This window comes from Salvelinus sp. IW2-2015, linkage group LG31 (assembly GCF_002910315.2).
Source record: "Salvelinus sp. IW2-2015 linkage group LG31, ASM291031v2, whole genome shotgun sequence".
NCBI lineage: Eukaryota > Metazoa > Chordata > Actinopteri > Salmoniformes > Salmonidae > Salvelinus > Salvelinus sp. IW2-2015.
In genome coordinates this window covers 8,666,667-8,684,261 of record NC_036870.1, presented here as the reverse complement: position 1 = coordinate 8,684,261, position 17,595 = coordinate 8,666,667, and the positions used below count along the sequence as shown (strand labels likewise).

Sequence of the window (17,595 nt, the reverse complement as noted above, 5' to 3'; positions counted from 1 at the left end):
CGTTTAGGCAGCAGATCATTATGAAGTTGAGGTCATCTGTAGTGGTCACGAAAGGCTCTCCAGCAATGACTTCAAAGTCGAGTCATTCGTTTCTTGTTTGGCTTTTAGGAAAGTCTAAATGGAAAGCGAATTATAAAATAATTAGGGAGTATGCGCCTGAGGGGGGAAAATTCTATCATGGAAATGAATAGAAACAAACAAACTCCAGGGACCACAGTCTCCTTCAAGATATTTTATTCTGTACACCACTTCCATTAATACATTGACAGATTGTTTCCCTTTGTTTCCAGAAACCTAGAGGTTGTTCAGTAACACAGATACAGTGTATACACAGTCCCAGATCAAATATATTGGTCTCACAGGAGTACACGTCGTAGTTCGCAACCCCTTAATCATTCTAATCTTCCTTTACAATGCTGCTGTTTGACAAATTCATATTGGAAAAATCACCTGCATTTCAAATAACGTTGAGACTGGAAATGTCATGTTTAACTCTTTGACCACATTTAATCGTATTATTTCACCGCTGTTACTTATATTCACGTTTCAACAGATGGATTTATTTACATTTAGATTTTTTCAAAAGTTTACTTGCTGAGCTTCTGTACACTGTTGCATGAAGATGTATGGTAGTCTATTGGTCGCTATGGCGATAGAAGTCTTAAGACTGCTTTTGCTGTGTTGACTTTTTTTGTGGTAAAGATTAGAGAAATGACTAGGCAGACATTCATGTTTTTATAATATGAAAGATATGTTTTGAATCCCCAGAGAGGTTGAACAAGTAAACTTTGAATCAATTCCTGCAATTGTTATAGACAGACATACACTACATGGCCAGAGGTGCAGTATGTGGATATCTCTGTTTATTATCATCATGTGTAGGCCTATAGATTTCTCCTTTTTCACACATTTCTGGAACTTTGGCTACCAGCTTTGTGCCCTTTGTGCACTACTTCCAGATGCTACACTAAATGACCAAAAGTATGTGGACACCTGCTTGTCGAACATCTCATTCTGAAATCATGGCCGGTAATATGGAGTTGGTCCCCCCCTTTGCTGTTATAACAGCCTCCGCTCTGCTGGTAAGGCTTCCCTCTAGATGTTGGAACATTACTGCGGGGACTTGCTTCCATTCAGCCACGAGAGCATTAGTGAGGTCGGGCACTGATGTTGGGAGATTAGACCTGGTTCGCAGTCGGTGTTAAACTTCATCCCAAAGGTGTTCGATAGGGTTGAGGTCAGGGCTCTGTGCAGGCCAGTCAAGTTGTTCAACACCGATCTCGACAAACCATATCTGTATGGACCTCGCTTTGTCCACGGGGGCATTGTCATGCTGAAACAGGATCTTCCCCAAACTGTTGCCACAAAGTTTGAAGCACAGAATTGTCTAGAACGTCATTGTGTGCTGTAGCGTTAAGATTTTCACTGGAACTAAGGGGCCTAGCCCGGACCATGAAAAACAGCCCCAGACCATTATTCCTCCTCCACCAAACTTTACAGTTGGCACTATGCATTCAGATAGGTAGCGTTCTCCTGGCATCCGCCAGACCCAGATTCATCTGTCGGACTACCAGATGGTGAAGCGTGATTCATCACTCCAGAGAACGAGTTTCCACTGCTCCAGAGTCCAATGGTGGCGAGCTTTACACCACTCCAGCCGACGCTTGGCATTGCGTATGGTGATKTTAGGCTTGTGTYRYGCTGCTCGGCCATGGAAACCCATTTCATGAAGCTCCCYACGAACASKTCTTGTGCTGAKGTTGCTTCCAGAGGCAGTTTGGAACTCGGTAGTGAGTGTTGCAACCGAGGACAATCGATTTTTACGGCTGAGACGGTGTTGCTCCTAGACTTTTCCACTTCACAATAACAGCACTTACAGTTGACCGGGGCAGTTCTYGCAGAGCAGAAATGTGACGAACTGACTTGTTGGAAAGGTGGCATCCTATGACGGTGCCATGTTGAAAGTCACTGAGCTCTTCAGTACGGACCATTCTACTGCCAATGTTTGTTTATGGAGATTGAATTGCCGTGTGCTCCATTTTATACACCTGTCAGCAACGGGTGTGGCTAAAATAGCCGAATCTACTAATTTGAAGGGGTGTCCACATACTTTTGTATATATAGTGTATATATGGTCTAGCCCACTGCTAAGGCATTCCCATGAGTCAATGTGAATGTTTGATACACAGACAAATATTCATATTGCCAGAAGAAGTATATAACCCATCAATTTGATTCTGCACAAAACAGTGTATCTCAGAAACACACAATGTGRCATTTTAAACCCTGGACAAAATAATATCAACAGACAGAGGTAACCTACATACAAGCACACCAACAGGTATGCTATCTTTTTGTGTATCCATGACAACATCCAAAGACACTCAATACAGTGGACACCTTTTCAGTCATACTGTCTGAAATCTCTTTCATGGCTTCGTCTTCACAGTGTACATTTACATGTTATTTACATTCAGTAGGCTAACAGCTAGTAAAGATGTTATATTTGAGCATTTTTACACAGCGTTACAATTACTGTTGAATACAGATCATTTTGTGCAACTTTATATGTGCAGATTTACAAACTGTACAATGTAGGGGGGAAATGTTTTTACAATACGCTTTCAGACATCAATAAACAAAGGAGCGGCCCGATTGAATCGTGTGGTAGGAAATTTAAAGGTCATTTCCAATTGAGCCGACATATGTAGCGTTTACCGTGAATGCGGTCTCCGCGAACACAGAAACCTTTGAATGTCAATCGTGCTACAACGCTGATCTTCTGCGCTACTGATTGAATCGAGCCCTTAGATATGACTGTTGTTTACGTTGATCTACAACTGTAAACATTGAGCGTGTTCAGGTGCAATGAATCTGTGCTACAACCACAGACAACCACAGATCTCACAAAGCAAATGGTTAAACACACTAGGTGGTCTACCCGTGCTCAGATAATGAAGGTCTCGCGCTACGTAAAACTTGTCACCGTTCCGAGTGACCTTGACCGAGCTCCTAAAGCAGTTATTCGCCTGCTAGCAGATTGTTTTATCGTTCTGAACAGGATTAATATCTACTGTGCTTGTCCCTTTGTCCGAGGCCTTTAAACTTATACCTCTTAGGCTCTACATTTTTTTTTTTAAAGTTCACCAAAACGGCAGTCTGATTCACCGTTGGTTAATCAGAGAGCTTTTTTTAAATTGCAGGTCAAGATGAAGTCACTGCTGGCTGGGTATGTATACACTTGCATTGAGTGAGTGCTTTTATAGGACATGTTTATGTGGGTTGTGATATCAACAGTATCCAGGGGTCTACATGCAGTATGCTCCTATGTTTGGTTCTAGTTTGCGATTACAGCAATGTGCATGACCGTACAACGTAATGGTCCCAATGGTTTTCTTTTAACTCTAAACTTTGGAGAATAATTATACCGATGGCTTTTGTGAATTGTCTTTGCAAAACGACATAATATTATGCTGGGCATTTCATCTAAAAAAAGATCAACTGTCATACTTTCATTGTTGCAATTGTAATAGAAAATAAATTAATAAATAGCAATAAAAATATGGTATTTATTCATTAAAAAAAAATACTGTAGCTATCTGAATTTCAACGACGAATGAAAAAGGGCTGAAATAAATAAAGTGCATGAATGTAACCAAGCAAAGTAAATAACAATAATGTTGTGAACCTCTGTTAATAACATGTTCTGTACATACGAATGTTGTGAACTTTCTGTTAATAACATGTTCGTACATACGAATGTTATGAACCTCTGTTAATAACATGTTCTGTACATACGAATGTTTGAACCTCTGTTAATAACATGTTCTGTACATACGAATGTTGTAACCTTTCTGTTAATAACATGTGTACATACGAATGTTATGAACCCTCTGTTAATAACATGTTCTGTACATACGAATGTTGTGAACCTCTGTTAATAACATGTTCTGTACATACGAATGTTGTGAACTCTCTGTTAATAACATGTTCTGTACATACGAATGTTTGAACTTTCTGTTAATAACATGTGTACATACAAATGTATGAACCTCTCTGTTAATAACATGTTCTGTACATACGAATGTTATGAACCTCTGTTAATAACATGTTCTGTACATACGAATGTTGTGAACCTTTCTGTTAATAACATGTGTACATACGAATGTTATGAACCTCTGTTAATACATGTTCTGTACATACGAATGTTGTGAACCTCTCTGTTAATAACATGTTCTGTACATACGAATGTTATGAACTCTCTGTTAATAACATGTTCTGTACATACGAATGTTGTGAACCTCTTGTTAATAACATGTTCTGTACATACGAATGTTGTGAACCTCTCTGTTAATAACATGTTCTGTACATCGAATGTTATGAACCTTTCTGTTAATAACATGTGTACATACGAATGTTATGAACCTCTGTTAATAACATGTTCTGTACATACGAATGTTGTGAACCTTCTGTTAATAACATGTGTACATACAATGTTATGAACCTCTGTTAATAACATTTCTGTACATACGAATGTTTGAACCTCTGTTAATAACATTCTGTACATACGAATGTTATGAACCTCTGTTAATAACATGTTCTGTACATACGAATGTTGTGAACTCTCTGTTAATAACATGTGTACATACGAATGTTGTGAACCTTTCTGTTAATACATGTGTAATACAATGTTATGACCTTCTGTTATAAACATGTTCTGTACATACGAATGTTGTGAACTCTCTGTTAATAACATGTTCTGTACATACAAATGTTGTGAACCTCTCTGTAATAACATGTGTACATACGAATGTTGTGAACCTTTCTGTTAATAACATGTGTACATACAAATGTTGTGAGATTGATTAAAAAGGCTTTGCATCCTTTAATCTTTCTATATGTTTCTCAGAAATTGTATCCATACTTTCAAAAAGGAAAAATGGAATGAGAAGGATATTAACTATAAAGAAAATAGATTTTCATAGATGGCTATCAACAGCTAGGCCCTTTCCCTTTAGCAAACTGTAAATGTTAATTTTGTTCAAACGTGACAGACTGCTAGATAAAGACTTATCCTGTGCCAATTTTTTGCTAGTGGTGCATTTTTTTGTTTGCCTTCAAAAATTCTGCTGATGTTTCAAATCTGTATCTGCAATGTAACATAAGGCATTTATTCCACAAAAACTGTGTGCAAATTGTTTTCGGTTGAATCTTAATACATATAGCAAGATCAATGGGCAAACTTAACAAAAAGGTATATATTTTGATCGTTCATATCATAGAAATATCACAATGTTAAGAAATCCAATTGACTTCCTTTTCCTAAATGCCATTTAGTCCTATCAGATTAGGTGTCGTAATAACCTGAACCACAAGAGGGCAGTGGTGACTTACGGCCCTAGAAAGAGTCTGCTGGCTTTACATAATTTATGGCAATAAAGATGTAAACAACAGCACTATCCAGACTATGGTACATCTACAGGGAATCATCAGTAAGGGTTAGGACTTCCTCCATGGTAAGTGAGAGACCGTACCACTATTAACCTTGGTGTCACAGTAGGCTTCATCACTTTCAGAGTCTGCGGATGGGGACACCTTACTCCTCTCCTTCTCMCCGTCATCAGAGTCTTCCATTGCCGCAGTAACGAGAGGGGGAGATTTCCTGAAAGGGAGACGGAGAGGTGGAGTCAATACAACTGGCAATGACCTTGAGACAAGACGACTCGAACAGTCCGTGCTCATAGCCTGGTCCCAAAGCTGTTTGTGCCGTCTTGCCAGCTCCTATGGGCATTGGCGTTATAATGACCATAGGAGYWGGCAAGACGACACAAACAGATCTGGTTCCAGGCTACCATACTCACAGACAGGTCAATGTAATGACATATGAAATCTATCACTATCAGTACAGATGGGAGAATTAAAGAGTAACATATTTGTAATAGATGCATCGCCAGCACATATTTCACACATTAAGAATTGTATTTCGTTACATGGGTTATTGTTAGATGATTATGAATGAACTAGGTGCTTGGCATCACCCTGCGAGATGATTCACAGTTACAGCATAGATCTCATTCCTCTTGTTATCTTTCACCTCTTTCTGGTGTCTAATACCAGCCGTATCGCTAGGGTATCTTTTTGACTGTTTGAATATCTCATACAGGTATCTCATACTGATATCTCATACCTAGGGTATCTTTTTGAGCGTTTAGAGTGTTCAGCACCATGCGGAGGTGTCTGATACCTGTCTCCACTCTGGGTGATGAGTCTCCTGCACGTCTCCATCTGCACYTCCAGGCCTCGCTTCATGGAACACATCTCCATGTACTCGTGCAGGTGTCTGTTCATGTCACTCTTAGCCGTGGCCAGCTCCAACTGCGGGGAAACCAACGTAAGACATTCGCTCCGGTTTAAATTGTCACCACAACATTTTTGGGGGGGGAGTAATGAGGGCCAGGATTTTTGCAAGTGCAAAACCAAAGGCCCCAGTCATTTGCATAAATATTTATTTTTCTTTTTTTCGGTGTTTGCTTTTTGGTTGATTGTATTTCTACTTATCGTTGCCACGGGGATCAGAGAATTTAGCAATTTAGTGAACAAGAGGACGACTTCTGGAAAGGAGTTCTATACTAAATTTTTTTTTTAAAAGACTAAACTACCTTCAATTTGATACTTCAATTTAACTTCTCATCTGCACAGGAACTCATTTCAACAGTGACTCATGTAAGCATATGGAATGGCCGTCTTGTTAATTTCCATAATATAATAATCCCAGAGAAACTATGTATTTATGGCTCTGTTTACAGCAGTGCTTCATCGCTCTCTGCAGGCTTTATAAATAGCCTTCTCATGCAGCAAAGTCCTCATATTGTACAAATAGCAGCGGGAAAACTGGTACTTAGAGAAGGGCTTTGTGTGTGTGTGTGTGTGTGTGTGTGTGTGGTGGTGTCTCACCTCGATCTGGTCAATGGTCTCCTGATACTCCTTCTCTCTGGTCTGGAAGAGGGACTCTGTGTCCTGTATTACCTTCTCTATGGACTCCTCCTGTGCTGCTGCGTGCTGTTGTGTGTGTGTGTGTGTGTGTGTGTGTGTGTGTGTGTGTGTGTGTGTGTGTGTGTGTGTGTGTGTGTGTGTGTGTGTGTGTGTGTGTGTGTGTGTGTGAAAGAGAGAGAGAGAACATTGTTTTGTGCTAATTTGCCTAATATAAATGAGATGAAAAGAACTTCAATCAGTATATGGAAATCTAAAAACTTCCCATCCATTGCCCTGCCTCTTTCTTTCTTTCTGATATTGTCTACAGATTTTTCCAGATTGTCTATTATTTTAAATTGTCCACTCATGACTAACCAGATTGTTATTGGGAATGAGAATGACTAACAGCACGCGGGGTAAATCAAGATACGTGTGTGTTGTGTGTGTGTGTGTGTGTTGTGTGTGTTACCAGCTTATCTACATTACACTGTGATCCAGGATCAGGACATGCCAATGTCACAGTCGTACATGCAATGTGTAAAGTAGGACACAGACACACAGATATGGCAGTCCAACCATAAGAATGATTGACAAGCAGGAAGTACAGTGGCTTTGGTTAAAACATGCCCTTTAACACAGTTCTGGGATCAGCTTAGCCTAGCCAGCTCCTAACATTAACCATTACATTGGTAAATACACAACTGATCTTAGACCAGCCAGTGTCTAGCGGGAAGTATAGTGGCTTACCTCCCCCTGTGTCTCCACTGCCCCCAGAGTGTATCCTGGGAAATCCTCCCACAGCAGCAGAGTCTCCTCAGTCTCCTCCCAGGCCAGGCTGTCACAGTCGTCCTCGAACTCACACTCCCTCCTGCAAGACCAACAATAGTATGGCTTACCAGTTGTACATCTATTTATAGTTCACTGGCCGACTCTGATCCACTCACATCTTACAAGCGACAGACTCTAGTCCTGGAGATCGGCAGTGTGTAGGATTTTTTTTATCCAGCCCAACTCTTAACAGTCCTGATTCAAAGAAACATGGTCTGAAATTTAGACCGCAAGCTTTGGGATCAAGTGTGTTGGGGCAGAGTGGCTCTCCAGGTGTGACGTTGGAGACTTCAGCAAGACCTCGATGGCTGACCATATCCTCAATAGTTAAAGAGCAGCCAGAGAACTCACAACTGGTTCAGCATCCTCTGCATTTCCTCGTTGATCTGATTGGCTGATGTGCTACACGACTCCTCATCCTTGTCCGCCTCGCTCTCAGAGATGCTGGTTGGTTCYTCCCCGTCGCCGCCTTTAACCGATTGGGCCGCCTGTTTCCGGGGCCGGCGGGTCAGAGTGGAAGGAGGTGTGGCCATCTGCTAGATAAAGGTGTAACAACTGTGTAATAGCAGTGCAATAAAGGTGTAATTAACATGGCTATTAAAAGGTATAATAACACAGGTATGAGTTGACCTAGAAGATATGAGTGGACTTGCCTCCAAAGATTCGGTCACGCTGTAATTATACTAATTAGCTAGAATTAGCTTACCCTGGAGAAATCCTACCACGTAACCATTACGGTGGTAAATGCTAAGTTGTACTTAAATCCGTGTCTAGAGGCTACTTAACAGATAGTATAGTTAGTAGTAAAGTGGCCTATGAGCGGTCCTGACCTGAAGGATTTGGACCATGTCTTCACAGTTCCTCTGCTGGGCCACATCACACAGGCGAGCCGTGATGTCGATGCGTCTACAGATGTCCATGTCCACCTTCATGGCCTTCTCCTGGATCTTACTGTCCAGATCCGACAGGTTCTGATAGAGAGAGAGAAGGAGAGGAGAGTGAGTGACCCCCGCCAAAGGAAATATGTGTTCCCAAATCTTATTTGTATTTTAAAATACATTTTTGAAGTAAACCGCACCAATGAGTTACCAATTAGAGATGTTCTACAATTTTATAACTCAAAAGTGAGTTGGGCAAAATTCCTATTCTAAGCCATCTCTCATGGGTCTACTTTTGAGGTATACAAATCTCAACAACTTTTGGGGTGAGCTATTCCAACAGTGCTACGAGGGACTCACGTTGCTCATAAGGCCTTTGAAGAGGACCAGTTCAGCTTTCAGCTGTTTCACCCTGAGGGCSAGCTCATCCTGACACACCTCACTCTCCTGGAGGTCCTGTACACACACACACACACACACACACACACACACACACACACACCTGTCTCTTATACACATCTAGATGTGTATAAGAGACAGCACACACACACAAACACAAATAACCTAATTTGCATAGCATGTATGACATAACACATCTGATTATGAGTATAAGTACACCAAATCAACAAAATGGGTGGTGTATTGAATAGTTCATTGTAGTTCTTTCTAGCTAAAGTTACAAAAATACACTCTCTACTGCTGCTTTCCAATCAACCCAGCTGATCTGAGGTGGAATCATAATGTTAGTGGGAAATATTAAAGGGATAATCTGCAGTTCAAACAATAACAAAGCAGTCACCCGCCACATTTTTAGGTAAACAGCTTAGGGATGGGGCTGGAGAAATGTAACCAATATCAAATTCATAAAACAGTGCTATGGACACAAGGACTGACCATCCATGAGCTCAAATTGATAGTTTGACCATGTTTTAAAGCTATACAGGGGTTGTTTACAATTACATTGTTTACAAACAATGGCGTTAAACACGCTTATGTACTGAACAAAAATATAAAACGCATCATGCAACAATTTCTAATATTTTGCTGAGTTACAGTTCATATAAGAACATCTGTCAATCGAAATAAATTCATTAGGTCCTAATCTATGGATTTCACATGACTGGGTGGGGGCACAGCCATGGGTGGGCCTGGGAGGGCATAGGCCCACCCACTTGGGAGCCAGCCTAGCCAATCAGAATACGTTTTCCCCAAAAAGGGCTTTATTACAGACAGAAATACTCCTCAACACCTCCGTCCCTCCCCCTCTCTGATGATCCCGCAGGTGAAGAAGCCAGATGTGGAGGTCCTGGTCTGGTGGCTTATGGTAGAGAAATGAACATTAAATTCTCTGGCAACATATCTGCAGTCAGCATGCCAATTGCACACTCCCTCAAAACTTGAGACATCGGTGGCATTGTGTTGTGTGACTAAACTGCACATTTTAGAGTGGGCTTTTATTGTCCTCAGCATAAGGTGCACCTGTGTAATGATCATGCTATTTAATCAACGTATTGATATGCCTGTCAGGTGGATGGATTATCTTGATAAAGGATCAAATTCTCACTAATGGGGATGTAAAACAAATTTGTGCACATTTGAGAGAAATAAGCTTTTTGTGCTTATGGAACATTTCTGGGATCTTTTATTTCAGCTCATGAAACCAACAGTTCACATGTTGCTTTCTATTTTTATTCAGTATATTTTTGGTTCTGAGGGGGTTAGACAGTTGGACTAAGCTCATGAGGTATTTATAGGTTTTATTATTCAAGAATCAATGGCTTTATATCAAGAATTTAAAAAATGTACATAGCAGATTGCCCTTTATCACTGACACAGCTAAGGGCTTACCTCCTCCAGCTCAGCCACTTTCTCCTGGAGGTCCACTCTGACTGTGTACTCTTCCTCCCATCTATTGAAACACACACACACACACACACACACACATGGATGAGAATGGAGATTGATGAGGAAGTCATCACACACCATCATCACTGTCTCTTCTCTTTTGGGAACAGTATTGACGTCAGTATTCACTGTTATACCGACACTACTTCCAGACAGCCAGTGTCAAAGACGCAAAGACACAACTTCCACTTAGACACCCAATTTTAGCAGTTCAATCCCACAATTGCCATTATTGTCTATTAGGGTACTCCAGAACCTCAATTATTGCAACCATCTGTGACTGAGGGTAGATAACTTTATCAAAGGCCAAAAATAGTAAAATAGTAACACTGGTTACAAATACCAGAGAGACAGAAATCAGACAGAGAGCCTAATACCATGTACTATAGGCTACAGTGTTGTGTTCATGCGGTTCAATAAAGTTTGACGGTGTTTGAATCCATGTTGTGTGCCTGATCTCCCTTACTCCCAGCTGTGTTACGCAACAGATGCAGTATGCATGTAGAGCACGCTACTGCAACACTTACAGAAGGTGAGAAGTGGTCTAACCCAGGAGGGAGCATGTGCCTTATTGCACATTGCCTATACGCACTGTTATTGGTCTGCTAAAGCGGGCAAGCAGTGTATTCAGTAGCCTGTTTTTAATGGTATACTTGGGCAGCCTATACTGAAAGTTCTACAAGCCATTAACGGTATACACTTCATAAATTGAATGGAAAATTAAGTTCTATTCCATTTTCCCACAGCCCCCTGGAGACTCATTAAACAAAAAACAATTGTCTGATATTGTATTGTTATGAGACAGTTGTTTTTAATGAGATCCGAGGCAAATGATTGGAAATGTTCCCCTGTTAAGCCATTTGACCTTCTCAATAAAAGAGAATTAGAGGAGGGTGTTTCGACTGGCAAGTCATAGAGGCTTGGAAACTGAGAGAGATGACGTTGCCTTGTTGCCATTAACATTCAGACAGTGGACTATAGGCCGTAGGGAAGGTTACTGGTGTCATTTAGTGATGTCAGAGTCTTCTCACGGATGCTGCAGAGGGCGAGTGGCCGTACGGGATGAGTAGAGGGGGTGACAGAGAGAGAGAGAGAGAGAGAGAGAGAAAGACAACAGAAAAGAGAGTTTGTGTGTGCGAGCGAGAGAAATAGTGGGAGCGGGAGGTGAGTGAAAAAGAGATAAAGAGATGGAGTGATAGAGAGAGAGAGAGGAAGAGAAATAGGGAACGTGAAAGAGAGAGAGAGAGAGAATAATGTGGAGAGCCTCTGGTGACACCACTAGCGGTCACAGCTTTCAGCACAGTGCTGCATTGCAGGTGCTGAGACAAAACGCAGAGGGGCGGAGGAGGGGGAGAGAGAGAGATGGGGGAAGGCCATGTAAGAGACAAAAACAAGTGTACTGCTGACTTGTCTCCAGCCGATTCAGCCCTCTCTAGATAATCCTCCTATTGGATAAGAGATTGGCCAGTGCTGTTCTTTTAAATGCTGTGCTCAACTATGTTTGAACTATGATCCCCTACAAGCCTATAGTGAAGCCTTGTAAATGCCATATCATTTGGGAAGTACAGGGGCAATTTGAAGACAAAAAGTAGAGCGGCTAAAACACTTCAAGACGTACAGAGTAACCAGGAGCCATCTTATGGAGGAGGACGACGAGGATGATGATGGATGACGACGACAAAAACAACAGAGCCGATGTCTCTTCATTTCAACTTCGCTCTAAGCCACACAGTACTGTTTCAGCATGATGATCAGCTGGACAGCCACAGAGCCTGTAATATAGTTCCGCCTTATATTACAAGATACGCATGCAACTCATCTAGACCTTGCGTGGTGATGTAATGTTACTTTCTTGTGTTCTGGGGGGTGTAATTTGGTATGAAGAAAGCAAAGACACTCAACAGTTGAATGGGCTCAAAATAGGTTGCTGTTGGTTGAGATACATCGCACTCCACATTTGTAATAGGAGAACCCACTGTAAATATCTCCAACGCAATCATTTTTGCTAGTTTTCTATTCCTATTCTGACAAGACGTTGGCAGAATGACACTGATGTTATGGATCTGCAGCTATAAAACAGAATCACTGATTAGTAGACCCAGATGTTATGGATCTGTAGCTATAAAACAGAATCACTGATTAGTAGACCCAGATGTGTGACTAGAGCAGGGCTGGAACAAAAGCCTCCACACCCCTTCGCTCTCCAGGAGGAGGGTTGGCCAATCCTGGGGTGGGGGTGTTGCCCTAATAATGATGGGCTAGAGAGACAATAAATGACATCACACATCAGGCCTACAAGTGACAATAACATAGGCTTAAGGCCCCAGATCTTTAACAATGATACTCAGACTGCTTCATTCATACCTGCGTTTATACTCATCCCTCTCTCGTTTCACCTTGCCCAACACGTTGTACAGGGCCCGTATTTCAGGGGTGATGGTGTCGATTTGAACACCTACTCCGTCCGTTTGGGCACAAGGCACACCCATGTCTGTAACGCGCGACTCCCTCCCCGCGCCAAACCTGCGGTCGTGGTTGTAGGACCAAACGGTGCCGGGAAGGAACCGGGGAGGCGGGTTAGTAGACATACCAGTTCCAGAACTGACATATTTCTCGTTAATGTTGGATACAGTGTTGGAAGTATCAGTAGGGGTTAATAAAGGACTGAGGGAAATATGTGGAGTGAGTTGGTTGGAATTGAGGTTGGTATTGGAGTCAGTCAGAGTCGAGTTCCTAAATACTGATTTGCTGTTGGACTCAAAGGAGGGAGTTGTAGGCCTGTTGAGTGATGGAGAGAGAAGACCCCCAGGCAGGTATGCAGAGTTATTGACGTTCTGGAGTGGGATATGTCCGGGCCTAACTGCGATGGGCCCTACGAAACCAGTCTGGACTCCCATTTCCTTAGTCAATGGCTTTTTCCCGTGTCCTTCTAAATTGTCCTCATTATTTTCCAAAGCCTGTTGAAGCTGCTTCTCCAAAGCTTTATTCCGACGCTCCAGTTCATGAACTTTAGCCAAAAAGCAACGGAAGCGCAAATTCAAGGTCTTGAGAACACTGATGTTGGAGCCCAAGTCGTTACGCAGGGCCATCGCTGCGGGGGGCGGCGGTGCACGGTGTATGTTGTTCTGGTGCAAATAAGCGAGTCCTGAAGGTGGCAGCGCATTTAAGTCCAGGCCAGATATGCCATCTTGTCCAAACCCGGTGTGCTCGCCCAAGATGAAGCCTGAGTCAGCTGCACCGTATGAGTCTAGGCCTGTCATGGAAGAATCAGAATGGCTCCCCATCTGGTTATGCTGCTGTTGCTGAACCAGGAACGCGTTCTCCCCCAATAATGGATTCATGCTAGAGTATGAAAATCTGAAATGCTCAAAATCCGGCATCAAAACAGACTTCTTAATTTAGCTTGAAAGCTAACTCCTGGTGCAAATAATAGCCAACTTGCTCTAAAACTATCCCTAAATAGCCTTAACCTATGAAGACTTAGCTTATGCGTTCCACCAAGACAGAATAAGAAAACCGGAAAACAAATCAAYTAATGTATAGGCTATAGGTAAATAGGTGCTATTAAACAAGTAGACTTTTCCAGGTCTTAAAATTAGACGCGCCAGTGATTGAAAGAGCCGCAGCAATCAAGCGGTGAAGGCTACGTAAGCTACCTGGCTGGCCGCAGTGCAACTACTAACTTTGGCGTAGGAGATAAGTCTGCTGAGGTAAACGTGCAGTCAAGACGACGGCCAGGCAGAAATAAACAAGCTACTGCGGTTTTTAACTACCGTCGTGACTGGAGTAAACGCGCAATATACATCCTCACTTTGGATAGGCTACTGCTTGGCTTGAGTGAATTTCCCGACACTTTTCATTGATATCATAATGTGTGTTTAACACCAATGGTATTATTATTTGTAAATCTAAATTTGTCACCATTATTTCAATCGAATATGGCTCACAATTTAGGAGTTTTACGGCACACTCAGCGTCACTTGGGGAAGTCGGAGCATAATAAGATCGTGTGTAAAGTTCTCTGCTCATATTGTCTAAAAGCTACGGGCTGCTACTGGTTTATTGGAATTTTTGGGCCATGTTTTGTGCAAAAGTAAGCCTACACTTAGTAGAAACATATGCTACACATGTACTTATACCCCCCAGTTATTCAATGTTAAAGTAATATAACAATTGCTCACTCACGGAATATCTAGCTATACCCTTGAAACATGCGCAGATACCATTAGTTTGAAAAATAAAATAATCCCCTCCTCCCAGTTTTTGATCCTTTAGAAACACAATCACAAAATGCATTTTTTTGTCAAATCCCTTTCATTTTAAAATTACACAGAATACATGGAATTATTATGAACATGAACATATACAGTGCCAGTCAAAAGTTTGGACACACTACTCATTCAAGGGTTTTTCTTAATTTTTGACTATTTTCTACATTGTAGAAAAGTAGTGAAGACATCAAAACGATGAAATAACACATATGGAGTCATGTAGTAAACAAAAAAGTGTTAAACAAATCAAAATATATGTTATATTTGAAATTCTTCAAAGTAGCCACATTTTACCTTGATGGCAGCTTTGCGCACTCCTGGCATTCTCTCAACCAGCTTCATGAGGCAGTCACCTGGAATGCATTTCAATGAACAGGTGTGCCTTGTTAAAAGTATATTTGTGGAATTTCTTTCCTTCTTAATGCATTTGAGCCAATCAGTTGTGTTGTGACAAGGTAGGGGTGGTACACAGAAGATTTGGTAAAAGACCAAGTCCATATTATGGCAAGAACAGCTCAAATAAGCAAAGAGAAATGACAGTCCATCATTACTTTAYGACATGAAGGTCAGTCAATCCGGAAAATTTCAAGAACTTTGAAAGTTTCTTCAAGTGCAGTTGCAAAAACCATCAAGCGCTATGATGAAACTGTCTCTCATGAGGACCGCCACAGGAAATTCAGACCCAGAGTTACTTCTGCTGCAGAAGATAAATTCATTAGATTGCAGCCCAAATAAATGCTTCAGAGTTCAAGTAACAGACACATCTCACCATCAACTGTTCAGAGGAGACTGCGTGAATCAGGCCTTCATGGTTGAATTGCTGCAAAGAAACTACTACTAAAGGACACCAATAATAACAACAGACTTGCTTGGGCCAAGAAACACGAGCAATGGACATTACACCAGTGGAAATCTGTCCTTTGGTCTGATGAGTCCAAATTTGAGATTTTTGGTTCCAACCGTCGTGTCTTTGTGAGACGCAGAGTAGGTGAACGGATGATCTCCGCATGTGTGGTTCCTACTGTGAAGCATGGAGGAGAAGGTGTGATGGTGTGGGGGTGCTTGGCTGGTGATACTGTCAGTTATTTATTTAGAATTCAAGGCACACAACCAGCATGGCTACCACAGCGTTCTGCAGCAATACACCGTCCCATCTGGTTTGCGCTTAGTGGGACTATCATTTGTTTTTCAACAGGACAATTACCCAAAACACACCTCCAGGCTGTGGAAGGGCTATTTGCCCAAGAAGGAGGCTGATGGAGTGCTGCATCAGATGCCCTGGCCTCCACAATCACCCAACCTCGACCCACTTGAGATGGTTTGGGATGAGTTGGACTGCAGAGTGAAGGAAAAGCAGCCAACAAGTGTTCAGCATATGTGGAATCTCCTTCAAGACTGTTGGAAAAGCATTCCTCATGAAGCTGGTTGAGAGAATGCCAAGAGTGTGCAAAGCTGTCATCAAGGCTAAGGATGGCTACTTTGAAGAATCTCAAATGTAAAATATATTTTGYTTTGTTTAACACTTTTTTGCTTACTACATGATTCCATATGTGTTATTTCCTGTTGATGTCTTCACTATTATTCTACAAAGTAGAAACTAGTAAAAATTAAGAAAACCCCTTGAAGGAGTAGGTGTGTCCAAACTTTTGACTGGGGCTGTATGTATGTATGTATGTATGTATGTACAGTATGTATATATTACAATGAAGCAAGCATGGCTTTGAACAGATGTTTTCTTTTGACTGGCTATACACCACCTTAAAACAACAGGCAGGTACATACAGCACAGAGGTCTATTAGGTCATCATTTTCAAAGGCTGATAGGAAGCTGTAGAATTCTTGTAGAATGAATTAGACTGCAATAAAACTGGAATGGAAATAACCAACACGTCACTTTTCAGATGAGCTATTATCTCGAATAAGAGTAGTAATTTCAATGCACAGTTCTCCAACAAGTGTAATGTAAGTGAATTACATGTATTGGTAAGAGTTGAGACTTTGAATGGAGGAAAGTACTTCTTCCTCAACATCTTTCTCCTCAACATGCAGGGCTGCGGGTACAGGAGCCATGACTTTTTCATTGCTTTGACTTGTGGATGTGGCATTGGTAGGGGCAGCTGTAGTCGGGCTGGAAGAGGTTTTCCCAACATTATCTTCCTCCTCTATGAGACAGAGAAAGAGAGCGAGAGATGGGGCATGTAAACCCATTTATTCAAATTTAAAAAAGGTACAAACTGTAACTTTGGCAATAAGACGAAGACAAACCCATTCATGTAATATTTACGATTTCCCCATCTGATAAATATGATATTGCGAGGCCCATTCGAACACACCATCGGACAGACATCTGATATCACCCAGTTCCTGGACAAGGGGTTGATCTTCTTTGAGACCCTTGTAGAAGCCTGCTTTTACTTTTGCGCCTCCAGAGCGAAAACGGTCACACAACTCTCATTTGATTCTGGGGGATCTTTTCTTTGTGGATTTGATCGTACGCCTCCTGTTGTATCATGCCCTTCCCAAGCAGGTAATCCACTATGGGCATTACCACGGTGACCCTCTTAATGAGTGTGCACCTATGCTTATCCACAACACGTAACACCTGGGATTCAGATGAGAAAAATAAGTGTTTATTTTTCAGGAAAACTTCTAATCTTTTACATTGGTGGTGATTTGAAGCAAGATAATTTCACAAGTTACATGTTTATTTTGAAAAAGAAAAGAAAATGTGATATAGCATT

The 17,595-nt window shown here is 41.6% G+C and overlaps 1 protein-coding gene across 1 annotated transcript; it reads right to left on the bottom strand.

Moving 5' to 3' along the window:
- Window positions 1-4,789: 4,789 nt before the first annotated feature.
- On the bottom strand, window positions 4,790-14,304 carry LOC111955478 (non-homologous end joining factor IFFO1). The gene is made up of 9 exons (XM_070436412.1): window positions 12,948-14,304; window positions 10,527-10,587; window positions 9,039-9,134; window positions 8,631-8,771; window positions 8,152-8,333; window positions 7,716-7,840; window positions 6,955-7,049; window positions 6,245-6,375; window positions 4,790-5,662 (listed from the first exon to the last, which is right to left on the bottom strand). Exons 1-9 carry the CDS (start codon window positions 13,961-13,963, stop codon window positions 5,500-5,502), a joined length of 2,010 nt encoding a protein of 669 aa, XP_070292513.1. The 5' UTR covers window positions 13,964-14,304; the 3' UTR covers window positions 4,790-5,499.
- Window positions 14,305-17,595: the final 3,291 nt, after the last annotated feature.